Raw genomic sequence first — 16,059 nt, 5'->3', positions numbered from 1 at the left:
CACCAGAATCACACCTCCTTTAGCCTCCTCTTGCCTTGGTTTCCTCCTTCTTGCAATTACACCAACAAAATGATCACAAATGGTCTCTCCTTCCTCACAAACACTCTAGATCTCTTAGGGTTTCTCTCTGGGGTTTGGTAGCCGCAAATGACGGCCCTAAGGGCCTTTAAAAAGGTCCCAAACCCAGGAAATTAGGGTTTCATTAAACAGTGTGGACTCGTCGAGTCCACTCATAAACTCGCCGAGTCCAGCTGTGAACTTAGATAAGAATCCGCGACCATACTCGGCGAGTTTAAACACCAACTCGCCGAGTCCCCTCACAACTTCCAAAAATAAAGGAATAAAATATTATACCTGGGAATCCGGATGTTACACAAACTCTCTCAAGGAAACTCTCTCTACTCTTCACCAAGTTTTCGAGAATTAGGAAGCTTTCAATGAGATTTTTCCCACAAACACATCATCTAAGATAAGTTGATGTTAAATCCATGATCTAGCTACTTCATTTCATCAAAAATCTCTTCTAAATCTATTCCAACTTGTGATCTTGCACCTTAGAAGCCACTAAACTCGAGATCTACCAAGAGGACTTGCTAGGATCGAAATTTTCTTCTTTTCTCTCTTCAAAACCAAAACTACAACTCAAGGTGAGCTTCATACCCCTCTATTTTCGGTTTTCAAATGTTTTATGGGGGAGAATACAAGAAAATGTGTAGATCTATGTGTATGTGTATGCTATGTGTGATTTTATGCATGTATGTGTGTGATTTTATGTGTTTTTGTGATATATATATGTAATCAAAAGGGGTGTTAACTCGAGATCTATGACATGAGAAAGGAAAAAAACATAATCTAAGTTATTTTACACTAAACAAGTCATGAAAAATACCTTATAAGGTTATGAGGAACATATTCTAACATAAAATCCATTTTAGGGCTTAAATTGTCAAAAATACAAAACTTGGGTTAAAAACTGTCAAGTCGCGGTTTCTTGAGGGTCAAAAGGGTCAAAACAGTTTCTATAATTCTGAATATTAGAATTTTCAAAGGACTTGAAATGCAAAAATTTAGCTTAATGGGCTAAATTTGGGCTTTTCGGCCCAATAAGCCTATAATTGCAAAAAAAAAAACGAAATTTAAAGGGGCTGAAATGAAACATTATGCAAAACAGGGGATAAGAAGTGCAATAAAATTATTTCAAAGGTCAAAAATGCTTTTCAATTCCAAAAAGGATAAAAATGTAAACTTTTTATATTTTGGGCCAAAACTGTAAAAGTTGCGAAATATGGGGTTCTAACCGAGAAACTCTATTCTGGAAGGGCTAAAGCTGTTAACAAAATAAAGTTTGGATTAAAACTGTTTTTTCAACAAGTTTATGATACAAAAGTGTCAAGAAAATGTTTTAAGGACTAAAAAGTGAAATTCTTTTATATAAAGGACTAAAAGTGTTATTTTTATAAAATAAAGGTAGTGAAAAGGTCAAATCCTACTTTTAAACAAATTAATTCATTAATACAAAATACAAGATCCACGACTACCGAAAAAAACGGAAAACGAATACACATTCAACACCAAATATCGTTATAAACGAATTGATTCGGTCTCGAATCAATACACAACAACAATCGTTAAATCAAAACACCTCAATAGATACATGATGGCTAAAATGAGTAAATCTTCAAACTTTGGGCTTGTGAGTTTCAAATCATGCCTGGTGGGCCTTGCAAGCCCACCAACATGATCTTTGGGCCCAAAGGGATAACGGTTATATGTTATTGGGCCTTCAATGACCCAATATTTTATAAAAGGACTTTCAATAACTTTTATGTGCTAGTGGGCTAAAGTGTCCCTTTAGAAAAGCTAGTAAGGTCACAATAATCAAGTGCGAGTTGGACCATCGTGTCTTTCGTATCCACGACAGCCTAAGGTACTTACGATAGTAGTGGGACATAATGCTCCCCTTCTCTTCGTTCGCTAAGGCTTACGAGAAATCAAAGTAGACGAAATTAGGACGATATACAATGTGGATTAATCAATATTCATTTGTTAAGACAATACAAAAGTCAGTAATCACGAATACATTTCAACATCGGAAAATATCGGGTTTTCCGGGGAATTCAATACTACTCGCTCGAAATTTTATAACTATAATACAAAATACCCTTCATATATATGTTTTTGAAATCATTCATGCATTAACTTATGAATCTTCACACTTTGATAAACAAAAGTCTTTTTAGAAAAAATCGGATTTTCTGGGTTTTACAAACCACACAAATCATTTTATCACAACATTGCTTATGAACTCACCAACATTTCATATGTTGACGTTTTTCCAAAATAACTTGTATTCTCAGGTAACAGGTAAGCGGAAGAGTAATATGAAGTAATGTTAGGATGCTATGTTGTTAAAAGCACTCGAACAATTTATGTTATGAATGTGTAATGTTAAAACAATGTACTTGATGTGAACAATCCCAGTTGTAATATATTGATGCATGGTGACGTTTATGTTATGATTCATGTGTATTTATTGTGATGATATTCAATTAAAGTCACGCGAGCCCTCAGACGTTTCCGCCGTCTGGTTCGGGGGTGTGACACTACCTAAGACATGTGCTATCAACTAGTACAACATTTCAAAACTCTTTTCCGCATTCCAGACAAGATCTATGTGTTCCAAACTAGCGTTTTTGTAATTATAGTTGAAAATTTAACAAGTATAAGTAAAGGATTGAATAACTTACTCATAAAACATCCAACTCAAAAGAGTCGGATGTCATTTTTATAGCCTAATTTGTCCGAAATATAAAGATATTTTAGTATATATTCTAAAATGATTTATGTACCGGTCATTAAGTCTGAAATCCGATACCGAGTAAGCTGAGTCGCTCCAATCCTAAATACCCTGTTCCGAAAAATGTTGTTATTTAAAAGAATATAGTTAGGTGCTGCTTGTTTTTTTTGGAAAAAACCTCTTCCGACCTCTTATTGCTGCTCGGCGCAACACACGCACAACACTTTTCATCTAGCAACTGTTTGTTTTTTAGGAGTTTTTGGAGTAAAAAACCTCCGCGCGTGTTCTGTTTAGCGCAACACTTGTATTGCCTCTTCCAACATCTTTTTTTTTTCATGTTGCTGAAATCTTATTTCATTTTTTTTCTTCGTTTTTTTGGTTTATTCTTGGTTTTTTTTTTCCTGTTTTTTTATATTGAATAATGATAATTTTTTAATAAAATATTATTACTTTTTGCTAAAATATCTTTATTTTTTTGTTGAATTATAATTATTTTTTGCTGAAATGTCATAGTCTTACCAAAATATCATACATTATTAAATTTTTGATATTAAAAAACTATTTTCAGTTTATTTTAATTTTTTGATATCTACAATAGTATGCAAATGTTAAAAAACAAACACGCTTCTTATTACAGTCTGCAACCGTTTGGTTCACCTTTAAGGATTGCAGAAATGGTCTGCAAACTTCATAAATATTTGCTGCTTAGTTTAAACAAAATACCTCTACATTTGGTTAAATTACACATTTGTAAATTTTATCCCCACTTAAAACCCCAAAAGTTGTTGGGTTCTAATTTTTGCCTTTACTCAATAATTTATTACACTTGTTTCTTTCTTCTTTATCACAGCTTCTACTTTCAATTTTCTCCTAACTCGTAAGCGTAAAAGTTGGGAGGAATCAGACGGAAATTTACCAACTGGTTTTCACGGTTTCAGATAAACTTGTGTATCAAATCAACCAATTCCCCTTTTTCTGTTGCCCTAATTCCACAATTGTCCTCTGCAGGTACTGCTGTTGTTCTTCATCTGTAATCTATCTCATGATTCATCTCCCTTAAACAATCCCACATAATAGAATTAGTGATCGTTTATGCAGGTGTGATATACTGTAATCATGCCGGACACACATGCCCTAGTTAACGATTTCTTAAACAAGCTTAAAAAACGGTGAGTGCGAGTTATGTGGGTTTTCATTCGTTTCTGATTCACTGTTTTTTCTTTTGTATCAAATGTGATTTACATATATGCATGTTTATATGGCGAGGCAGTAAAATCGAGGGTTCAAAGACCACTGCGAAGATGACAGCAGAGCTTCTTCGTTCCGTGATATCACAGCAAAGAATTCCTAACACGAATCAAGCTGGGGCTCTTATTCAGGCCATTAATGCTATCGGAGAACAGCTTGTTTCTGCAAATCCTGTGGGTTAGTTCTTTTTTCCATCTTATGGCCATTGAAAGAGACTGATGATTGTTAATGTTGTGTTGGTATATATATGTTATTGAAGCCATATCATCTTTAAAATTCTGTATGAATTGCAGAACTTGCTGTTGGTAATATTGTAAGGCGTGTACTACATATCATTAGGGAGGAAGATCTTTCACTCACAACAGCTTCCATTGGTGGATTGAGCTTACAAGCTTTGAGTGATGATGAAGACAATGTTGATAGAGATGATCGACCTGTTCTATCAGCTGCTGCTGTTGCTGCAGCAGCTAGAAGCACTCTCAGAGCTCCTTCCTTGCAAACCCTTCTTGAAGATGTCCCTCACTCTGCAGCTATTCATCAATCTTCCTCTTCTGCTGGTGATTCTGAAGAAAAAACCAAATGTTAGCTCTTAAAATTCTCCAAAATACATAAACCCTCATTCCATTCACTTTTCCCAGTAATACTTTCTTTTTATTTTCTGCAGCAACTGATAAAAATTCAAGGAGTCGAAAGCTCAAGCATAATGTGATTGAGACTGTGAATGATCTTATTCAAGATATTGCCACCTGTCATGAACTGATAGCAGAGCAAGCAGTGGAGCATATTCACCATAAGTATTCCTTTTCTTTCACTATTATTTCTATTAACTTTTCAATGTTTAATTTTTATAAATCATATGCAGTGAGGTTATATTAACCTTAGGCAGTTCAGGAACTGTAATCGAATTTCTTTGTGCTGCTAAGGAGAAAAAAAGAAACTTTCGTGTTTTTGTAGCAGAAGGTGCTCCAAGGTTTGTGTGTGACACTATTTTTCCTTTTAAAACCTTAATAACCTCAAAAACCTTAAAAACAACATTTTTTTATTAATGTTTTATAATGTCATAAAGATATCAAGGGCATACTCTTGCAAAGGAACTGGTTGCTAGGGGACTACAAACAACTGTAATCACTGATTCTGCTGTTTTTGCCATGATTTCACGTGTGAACATGGTATGTCATAACTCATAAGTTAATTGCAATTTTTGATGTTTGTGTGTGTGTGTATTGGTGTGTGTTTGAGTGTGTGTTTGGAATGATGATTAGGTTATTGTTGGGGCCCATGCTGTGATGGCAAATGGTGGAGTGATAGCTCCTGTTGGGTTAAATATGGTTGCATTAGCAGCTCAAAGACATGCTGTTCCTTTTGTTGTTCTTGCAGGCATTCACAAGGTAAAACATTTCATAAAAATTTTCCAATTCTTTTTTTAAATTCACCACATAATTTGTGTGATATTCTTGTAATTGCATTTACAATTGGGATTTGAAAAGGTTTTTTGAGTCTTTTGATACCTTGTACATGTAGAGAGCCCTTTATTCATATCCAAAACTTGTGAAAGATGACTGCAATCTAATACCATACTTGTTAAAAAAGAATAAATTTACAAAATGGCCCCTATGCTTTATGATTTTTACCGTGTTTAGTCTAAAGTTGAAACCTTTTTCAGTTTTAGTTCTTATTTCAAGGCTTCCTATCAGCTTTTGGTCCCTAGAATCTTGAAATAAGGACCAAAATCGATATGGTAACCTTGAAATAAGGATCAGAACTGAAAGTTTCAATTTTGGACTAAACAAAGTAGAAGTCGGAAAGCACAGGGACCATTTTTGAAAAGTTACTCTTTAAAATTTGTTATCCAAAAACAAACACTAACTGTGAAATAATTTTTTTCGACTATTTGAAATACATGTATGGTATATATATTGCAAATGACATGAAATTTGTTTACATTTATTTGACTAAAGTTTATTTTTTTTTATAAAGATAAATATTTTTTCTCTACTTATCAAGTCAATTTCATTTTCTTTTCTTGATTCAATATCTGAAGGCACACTTGTTTATTTTTATATTTTTTATATCACCTTATGCTTAACATCTTTTTCTTACATTCCTTATAATAAAATTACAGAACTAATCCATTGTTTTTAATTTTGGAAAATGACAGTTGTGCCCCTTGTATCCTCACAACCCGGAGGTGTTACTGAATGAGCTCAAGTCCCCATCTGAGTTGCTAGATTTTGGGGAGTTCTCAGATTGCATCGATTATGGCACCGGCACTGGTTCCCCTCTTCTTCATGTTGTAAATCCTGCTTTTGATTATGTACCGCCAAACCTCGTCAGTCTATTTATCACCGACACGTAAGTTCAAGGGTATTTCCGTCATTTCCAAAAAAAAAAAAAGTGAAATTAGCTCCCTCAGACCCTAACAAACGTAGGACATAACATAACAGACTGTACTGCGTTTGACTAGACGGGACCACACAAGCTCTGTAAGGCTCTTTTTGATTATAAAGACAAGGAGGGCATTTATGTCTTTTGCGCAAGTTCCGGTCCCACCTTTTTGGGCGAGACAAAAATTTGCTCTTTTTCCCGTGGGTTTTAGTCCAATGCATGCCAAATGGTCCTGTCCTGTTAAACAGGCCGTGGGGCCCGTTTAGAACACAACAGGTTGTACTGTGTTTGGTATGTGTTGGACGGGGACCTAAGCTTATGTCAATGTCTGTGTAAAAGACATAAATACCCTTATCATAAAAAATAGCCCTACAACACTTGTCTAGTTCAACAAATGCAGCCTTAAAAAAACAAAACAAATGTTAAAAACATATTTATGTGGTGTATTTGGGTAATTGATTTATATTTATATTTAATCTTCTCAATAAAATTGTATTTTTTTTTTCAGGGGAGGGCATAATCCATCGTACATGTACCGATTAATTGCAGATTACTACTCTGCTGATGATTTGGTCTTGCAACAGAGGCCTATCTCTTCTTGACTTTATATAAATAAATAATCCTTATGAGTAAGACCCTGTTCCTTTTTTTTCATCATTAGATAAATGATGTTTAAAAAATATTTGAAAAAAAATGTCACTTAAAAGGGAAAAATGTCATTTGTAATGCTGTGGTTGTGAACATTAGGTTTTTGAAGTGCATGAGAATTGGAAGTGCGACAGTTTTGAAGGGGCTAAGCCATTAAAGGAGGACTTATTTGTAATGTTGATTACTAGAAAAAGATGGAATGAAAATAAGGATTACATTTGTGTTAGTATGAGGTTATAAATGGCATATGCCATTCTCTTAAATCATGTTTTTTTTTTCTTCCCACTAATGTTTTGTGTATATAGTGTGTTTATGGGGTAGATAATGTCTGAGAAAATGATAACAAATCAGGGAGACTATTGGTAATCTCTATCAGGACCATATAACACGCGAGTTAGATCTATAAATGATGACAAAGGCACAACCGTATAACATGCGAGTTAGATCTTTGATTATTGGTAATCTCTATCAGGACCGATGATTCAAATGCCCAGGACGAGGTGGATAAAATAGGCCATTAGGTCTTAACGTGTAACGAATTAAATTACATAAACTAATATTTTTTATTAAAATGACGATAAGTTTTATAGCAATAAACAAAGCAAAATCATAGTATTTTAATAAGTAATTACATATCCTAACAGCTAACGATAATCTGTGAAACCTTCCTAGCATTCTTGATTGCAAATTGGTTGATCAACTCTTTATAGTTTATACTTCTAAGATTTCGTTCTCGATGAATATCATTGCCAAACCACTAAGTCTTTCTTGTGTCACTGTAAAGTATTCATCGCCAAACCACTAAGTCTTTCTTGTGTCAGTGTAAAGCGTAAATAAGATTTCACAAACTTTAATTTCGAAAAATTCATTTCTGAAGATGCACAGTTACTGGAATAGTCAACAATATTCTATATGCAATGCTTGCATTTAGGAAATAATCAAGTTCTTTCAAAAACTTCAAAACATCTATAGGGTTGCTAAATTCATTGGTTTCAAATGTCTCAAATAATTTCAACTCTGTATAAAGTTTCTCGGCATCAATATCCGATCTTTCTTCAAACTTGAGTGCTTTTTCAAGACAATGACAATACGACTTAATATCTTTATCTTCAAATCCCCTCAAATTATGTGGAAATAAAAAACCAAATACTTTGTTATACTCTTTGAATTGTTCAAATCTTGTCTCAAGAGATCAAATAGTTTGATCAACAATGAATTAGAAATAATTGACTCTAAAATTCTCTTTAGGTGTAAATGAAACTTTTTCGCTAATTGAACTCTCATCAAACTTTTTTTTTTCCTTTCAATCAAACGCTTTTGTGGAAATATTGGATAAATACTCATTTCAATAGCAATCTCCTTAGCTTCAACAATCTCTTTTGAAAAACCAGTTTCTCTATAATCCTTGAAGTATCCAATCAATTTGTTTATTTATATAATATCATTATCAAGATGCATATCCTTTGATTGTAACTTCTTACTCACAATATTCAAATGGTTTAGTACTTCATACCAAATAACAGTTGATACCAAAAATTCAAAGTCACCAAATTCTTTTTCTGCTAGTGAAGTTGATTCACTTGCAATTGCAGCATCATTATCTTTTTCTTAAACTTGAAGTAAAGCTTTCTGTACATCCACAAGTTGAAGTTTAATAGCCTTTACACTCTCAACCCGGCTTTCCCAACGAGTTTGACACAATGACTTAAGACTCTAAGCTTTAACATTATCTTTCAAAATTTCCCACCTCTTAGTAGAATTTGCAAAGATAGTATAAAGGTGTTGGATGAATCCAAAAGAGTTCTTTCCTTTAACACACTTGTTAGCCATATCATATAATGTTAGATTAAGAGAATGACAACCACAAGGAGTGTAAAATGCTCTAGGATTTATATCTAAAAATCTCTTTTGCACTCCTTGGTGTTTTCCTTTCATGTTTGCTCCATTATCATAGCCTTGACCACACATATCATCAATTTCAAGACCAAGAGACTTTAACTCCTCAAGTGTAATATCAAATAGTCATTTTCCAGAGGTATCATCAACATTCAAAAAACCTAAAAAGGACTCCTCGACAGTAACATAATTATATGATAACGTTATATACCTCACTATTATAGTCATTTGTTCCTGGTGACTTAAATCGGGAGTACAATCAAGTATGATTGAGTAGTACTTTGCTTCCTTTATCTTCTTGATAAGTTCTTTTTTAATTTTTTGAGCTAGAAAAGATATCAGTTTGTTTTGGATTAAGTGACCAAGATAATGCACATGAAACCCATCACTTGTGATCCGCCGCACATGCTCTTTGATAACCAGGTCAAACTCTTCCAACATTTCAATGACACCCAAAAAATTTCCGTTACCTATTAAATACAATTAACAAATAAGAATTGAAATCAATCATAATAATTAACAAAAAGGTATTTGGTGGAATTAGAACAAAAAAATTACAATTTATAGTTACCTTTTTTATACAACTTTTCATTGGATCCACGAAATTCTAAATTATGTTTAGCAAGAAACTGCACTACTGCAATGATTCTCAAAAGGACTTGTTTCTAGTAATCTCTTTCTTTCTTGAATTGGTAGTATTGAACTTTATCAATTGTTTCATTAAAGTTCAATCTTTTACGCATATAAAACCACTTATTCCTATTTTTAAGACGATCCAATGAAATTTCGTGTTCTTTAACCCTAATGGTAACATGGTGCCAACCTGCATAACCTTCACTATCCAATTTACCTTTTGAAATCCCTTTTCTAAACACTTTCCAACAAAAACCAAATACCGTGTCTAGCTCTTTCGAATATACTAGCCATTCTCTATCACACTTCTCCTAATTTGGTAAAGTTTTTGTATATAAAGCTGCAGAAAACCGTCTACCAAATGTATCGTAGGGACCATACATAAAACTATTTATAAATTTATCGCATAGGTGAATATGATAATCAAAGTTTTGAAAGCATGATACCTATTTAGATGATTCTTTTTATTTTTATTTATAATTATATATTTTTTTATTCTAGTTTCTTTATATTTCAAGAAAATGTTCATTGTTGTATATTTGGATCCAAAAGAAATAAAATATGATTCTATTTAAATTTATTTGTTACAGTTAGTTTGAAGATACATACTCTTAGTTTTCAATATTCAATATTTTTGTTTGATTAGATTTCCTCGGCATGTAGGCAACTAATATAATTCGAAGAGTATAATTATTCATTAATATTTCACTCAAATTTATGTGATTAAAATTTCTTGACAACATGATGAGGTATTCAATTTCAGTATAAGCAAAAACAATTTTTTTTACTTATTGGATCATATATATCAACAAGCTCTTTAACGGGCTCTTGCTCTTCTGCCTCTTCTACTTTTATATGCTCTTGCTCTTCAACATGATCTTCAATAGGTTGTCTATGGATAAACTTATCTAGAGCACCGGCGTCAACCTTTCTCTTTTCTTCATCTAGTTTTTCTTTTTCTTTTTTTTTTCTTTTTTTTAAACGTTTTTGACTATCAGATGGTTGTTTAGACTTCATCTCTACAATTTTTAAAACAATAAACATAATTTGATTCTTTAAACACCATTGTAACATCCCGAAATATCAAGAGTAGAGTTGAAGGGCTAAAAGAGTAAATTGGGAAAGAGTGACTCGGCGAGTCCATGGATGGACTCAGCGAGTAGAATCGCGATTTAGTCGTGTGTTAAGTAGCCGACTCGGTGAGTCAATGAGATGGACTCGGCGAGTAGGCGCTGAGTGGAGAAGTCCATAATTCTCGGGGTTGAGCCCTATATAAAGAACATTATGTTTCCTTCCCAGCCTGTTTATCACCCCCCTTGAGTCCCAGAAACCCTAATTTCGTGGAGGAACCCCATTGTTGAGCAAATTGGAGCTTGGAGAGGTGGTTGTTGAAGAGATCTTAGAGAAGAAGAGGCTTGGAGCAAGGGGCTTTGCTTGGAATTGAGTTTCATTGCAGTTGGGGCGTTCTTCTGAGGTAATATCTCGTTTTTGAGCTGCTATTTCCTAGATGCATCATTTTGGGGGTATTAGAGATCATATCTTTGGATGTATTGGAGTTTAGAGGTTAGATCTGAGGTTGCTACCTCAGATCTGGAATGGAGAAGGGTTGGAATGCATGAAAGTCTCTGTTTGTGAGTGGTTAATGGAGCTATTTTGTCCCAAACCCAAACCCTAGAGTGAAAATGCATAGATCTCTTTGGATTCACGTAAAGTTTGCCACTTTACGTGATGGATGAGTTGTAGGAGGCTAGATCTATGTTTTGGATCAATTGCATGGCTTGGAATGCTTCTGTATGAGTTCAGACTGGTGGTACTCGGCGAGTCACATGGGTGGACTCGACGAGTTGCTTGATGATGAGCTGGAACTCGACGAGTTGGAAGAACAACTCGGCGAGTTGGATGAAGATGGCCTGGAACTCGGCGAGTTGTATGAACAACTCGGCGAGTAGGTTGAAGATAGCCTTAGACTCGGCGAGTCTGCTGTTGGACTCGGCGAGTCTTGTCGAAGAGTCCCAATATTTTCTGGTTGAGTCAAGAATCGGCGAGTCAAGGGATGACTCGGTGAGTTGTGTGCGAGTGGACTCAGAGTTGTGGGACTCGGCGAGTCTCGGGGTGACTCGGTGAGTTGAGTCGCGGATTGGGGAAGTTCTGAGCACGGGGACTCGACGAGTCGACGGGTTGACTCGGCGAGCAGGGTCAACCAGGAGGGTTGAATTTGACTTTGACCAAGAGTTGACCGTTGACTTTTAGGGCTTGGTCAGCGATGTAGCCTTTGGGCCAAGAGAGGGGTAAAATAGTCTTTTACCCTTAAGAGGGTGCCATGAGAGGGTTGATTCTAGTCTCGAGAGTTATATTCATGAGAGTATATGCCTTACGTGTTAGGCGGCGGCGAGTTCGAGATTCAAGTGTGGGGATATCTGCTTTCTGCTTGCCACGTGAGTCTTCTCACTATACTTTACCTTGAGTAGGTAACCAGAGTTATGTGACAGAGTATTTGTATGCTATGTATGATATGTGTTGTACTGCATTATTTCTATGTGATTTATGCTGTGCATGTTTCCAGAGTTGGAACCGGAGGGTTCCTAGAGTTAGAACTGGAAGGTTCACAGAGTTAGAACCAGAGGGTTCACAGAGCAGGGTCCACGGACCCACAAAGTTATAGCCTCGAGTGGCTAATATGTGTTATGTGTGGTATTTTGGGGAACTCACTAAGCTTCGTGCTTACAGTGTTTTGTTTTGTGTTGTGTTGCAGGTTTCTTTCAGGATCACGGGACGACACCGGCTTGATTGTACACACCAGAGAAAGAGTCATGTTTTGAGGATCCTGGTTTTCTATACAAGTGAAAATGGAGTCATGTTTTGTAATTCGATTATGAATGAGAATTTAAACAAGTGTTTCTAAGAATTAAACGATTATTTTAAAATGAAAAATTTGTTTGAAATTTTTGGTGTTACAACCATGGTTTTTGAATTCTAAATTTATGATAAACAATTATACAATAAACATAATCTCATAATTTAATTTTTGTTTCTAATAATCTATTTCAAAATCATTCATTGATTTCATTCAACATTGTGAATCATGTAATCAGATTTCAATATGATAATATGACATAATGACAATATGACATAGTGATAAACAATTAAACATTCATGAATAACATTCAAGAATCTAAAAAATTAAACAGTTAAAGATAAACAGTTAAATAGTTACACAATTAAGCATACCATGAATATGAAAAATTGATAATCTATTTATTCTATAGTTCATTCAAACATTTAACTAATTCAACTTTGCAATTAAATTGACAATTATAATTTACAAACTCATAATCCTTAATTCCTTATTCTTCATTCCTTAATTTCTCATAATCTGTTACATTAGCAGGACCAAGAATCAAGAATGAAGAATCAATTATAAAGTAATAACAGGAATACAGGATAAATCATAAATGGATAATCAGATAACTGTCTAAGACTCTAATCGTGATCGACCCTCACCTAGAATCTGCTGTATCGATATTCGATAGAGGATGGACGAGTCGATGATTCGATAAAAGATGAATTGATGATTGCTGCATGTTGTCGCTGAGACATGATACCCTGATGCCCTGCCCTTTCCCTGCCTTGATCGACTGTCGACTAATGTATTTGTTGATTGCTGCAATCAACTTTTTTTTAAATGAAAACAAACACGATGAATCGATGATGTATTGATCGAATGATCATTCACTATTGTATTCGGTTTGACGTTGTCACGTTGATTTCCGATGATGTTGGATTGCTTGGGGCTGAACCGATACACCATATACTATATAAGTTTTTTTGGGCCCTGTTCCATTGCCTATATTGCACCTGCCCTAAACCGGGCCTGATCTCTACATATCTCCTGACTCTTTGTTCTAAAAAGAAAATATGAAAGTAAGAATAACATAACAAATCAAATCTAAAAGTTACAAATATAACATCACAAGCAACAAGTTCCCTAAGTATAACATGAAAATCAAATCTAAAAATCGATACCAAACAAACCTATAAATGATTTGTACAACTAGAAACAAGTTTTTGGCAATTAAGATAAGCGAGACAAATGGAAAAGGAGAGCAAGGTGCTGTTTGTTTTTTCGAAGCGAAAATGCCTGAAGTCTGCGGACCACCTCTGCGACCCTCTGTATCAGAAGAGGTAGACCAACAACTGCAACATGTAATAAAAATTTTGTTTGGTTTTGATGTCTGTAGACTATTACAATAAGTTAAAGTAAGGTGTGAAGAGGTTTGAAACAGATGGTCTAGTGCTGCATCACGCAACACACACACAATAATTTTTAAGTTAGAAGTCTTCTGAAAAACAAACAACTGCGAATGGAAAAGTGTTGCGCGTGTGTTGCGCGACGCAACATTAAGTGGTCAGAAGTGGTTTTTTAGAAAAAACAAACAACATCCAAGATACATGAGATGATAGCTTCTAAAGATATAAATTAAGCCAAATACATGATATGTAGTTATAATATAGAAGATATAATGGATAACATATTGATCCATGTTCTGGCACTTCTCAATCCTTGTGGCCAGGGAAGTTCGTCTGCGGTTATGTTTGTAATGGGGGAGCCTGGAACCCTTGTTAGGGAAGTTTCCTTTCCCCAAAAAACATGGAACTACTAAAAATAAGGAAATCCACATAAACTCTCTATAAGGGTTGACGATGTCGATGGTGGGCTCTGGCAGGAGGACCGCAGTACCGCCTATGCGACGATTCCGAGAGGTGGAGGGACTGTTGGAGTTGGTTTTTGGCAGGTTGTAGAACTTTTGAGTTGTTGCTGCTTTTGTTGGCTTTTTAACTGTTCCCACCCTTTGACCATTAACACAATTAAAGAGTCATAATTTTTTTACTCATATAAACCTCTTCAAATCCACGGTCCAATTCCATTCCATTATCGTAATTCCATTTCAATTTCTCTCAATCACATTCCACACCTTTACAATTCCTCTCAATGGATTCTCGTGGCAAATACTAATAAGTCGATTATTGTGAAAGACGTGAATTTAAACAAGATGGTTCTAGTCAAGATATTCCATTTTCTTTTCTGAAATCCCAAAACCTAAACTATCAACAAACCCAAACTATCAACAATACCAAAACTATCAACACCAATATTACTCGGCACAACAAGCCTAAACCCCATTCCCCGTCTTTCACATGAAATTTCAGGTTAAATCAATATGTGCAATATTATCAAACGGTTCCGGAAACCCAATTCAGATGTTCTATTCCCACGATATCCCAGTTTTGTGATACTAAAAACTTAGAATCCGATGACTCTAGTGATCACCCCGCTCCTGAAGGAAATAAACAAGGAAGCGAGGAGCACCATGGTTTCCGAAAATAAGCGCCAAAAGTCAAGAAATGGTTAGAAAAGGAAGAAGTGATTTTCGCTAGGGCGTATTTTGATGTTTCTGAAGATAAGCAACATAAAAATCAACAAAGATCGGATGCAGTTTGGGTTTGGCTTCTAAAACATTTTAGCGCTCTACTGGGAGGTTCAGATCGAACACGACACCAAGTGAACTCAAAATGGAAAGACCTTCAAAAGAAATGTAACAACTTCAAATGCATCTACAATCGTAACCTGTTGGAACCCAATTCACTGGTCAGTTTGGTGGTTTGATTCGAGTGAACACTCCCTTTTGACTGCTTAAAACTTAAAAAATTCACATCTTTTCCATTGGACCTTCATTTTCGATGTGTTTTCTCCTACACGTTCATAGCAAAACTATCTATAATTGCCAATAAAATTAGCTCTCAAAATTTCAACTTTACTTTTTACTAAACCTAGCACTAGACTTTCTTCCGAATGCTTCAACATTTTATGTATTTCTTAAGGTGTTTACTATAAATTTCAACATACATATCTTACAACTTATTTAACACTAATGTAGCATTAAAATGAAAACTTAGACAAATTTTCACTTATTAAACCTCGAATTACCTTATTTTGTTTTTTAAATCAATTACAATGGTCATGCCCATTGATGTGTTGTTATGTTGTTATTGTTAACGTCGTCATCGTTGGAGTACGCTGATAACGATTAATAATTATAGACGGGTGATGTGGATACTAGTTGGCTAGATGCCAAATGGTGTTAGCCTGTTTGGTGGTCTTTTAATCGCTGGATAGGGCGTAACAAATTTACCCTATGTTAATACTCCTCCCCTATATTGATTTACCATTTGTAGATGAACCTTCAAAGCTGTGTAGTCGATGTTGTTATATATATATATATATATATATATATATATATATATATATATATATATATATATATATATATATATATATATATATATATATGGAAAAGTTCAATAGAGAACCATAATTATGGGTTCCTCAAGGAACAAATTTTTTTTTTTCAATTTCTAGAGCTTATTCTTTATCAAAAAAATAATCTAAAAAT

General features: G+C 34.7%; 2 protein-coding genes across 2 annotated transcripts; one reads left to right on the top strand and one right to left on the bottom strand.

Annotated features, from left to right (window-relative positions):
- Positions 1–3,627: 3,627 nt before the first annotated feature.
- On the top strand, positions 3,628–7,341 carry LOC145052720 (uncharacterized). The gene is made up of 11 exons (XM_079000584.1): positions 3,628–3,805; positions 3,896–3,966; positions 4,068–4,222; positions 4,339–4,626; positions 4,710–4,839; positions 4,908–5,015; positions 5,112–5,214; positions 5,308–5,433; positions 6,204–6,397; positions 6,939–7,059; positions 7,178–7,341. The coding sequence occupies exons 2-10, from the start codon at positions 3,914–3,916 to the stop codon at positions 7,030–7,032; spliced, it is 1,251 nt and encodes a 416-aa protein (XP_078856710.1). The 5' UTR covers positions 3,628–3,805; positions 3,896–3,913; the 3' UTR covers positions 7,033–7,059; positions 7,178–7,341.
- Positions 7,342–7,943: 602 nt separating this feature from the next.
- LOC145049651 (uncharacterized) lies at positions 7,944–10,624 on the bottom strand. Its single transcript, XM_078998030.1, has 5 exons — positions 10,396–10,624; positions 9,186–9,444; positions 8,659–8,707; positions 8,239–8,482; positions 7,944–8,185 (listed from the first exon to the last, which is right to left on the bottom strand). Exons 1-5 carry the CDS (start codon positions 10,622–10,624, stop codon positions 7,944–7,946), a joined length of 1,023 nt encoding a protein of 340 aa, XP_078854156.1.
- Between the last annotated feature and the right edge of the window lie 5,435 nt (positions 10,625–16,059).

This window comes from Lactuca serriola, chromosome 5 (assembly GCF_051521515.1).
Source record: "Lactuca serriola cultivar US96UC23 chromosome 5, Lser_US96UC23_V15, whole genome shotgun sequence".
NCBI lineage: Eukaryota > Viridiplantae > Streptophyta > Magnoliopsida > Asterales > Asteraceae > Lactuca > Lactuca serriola.
This window is presented reverse-complemented; position numbering and strand designations above follow the sequence as displayed.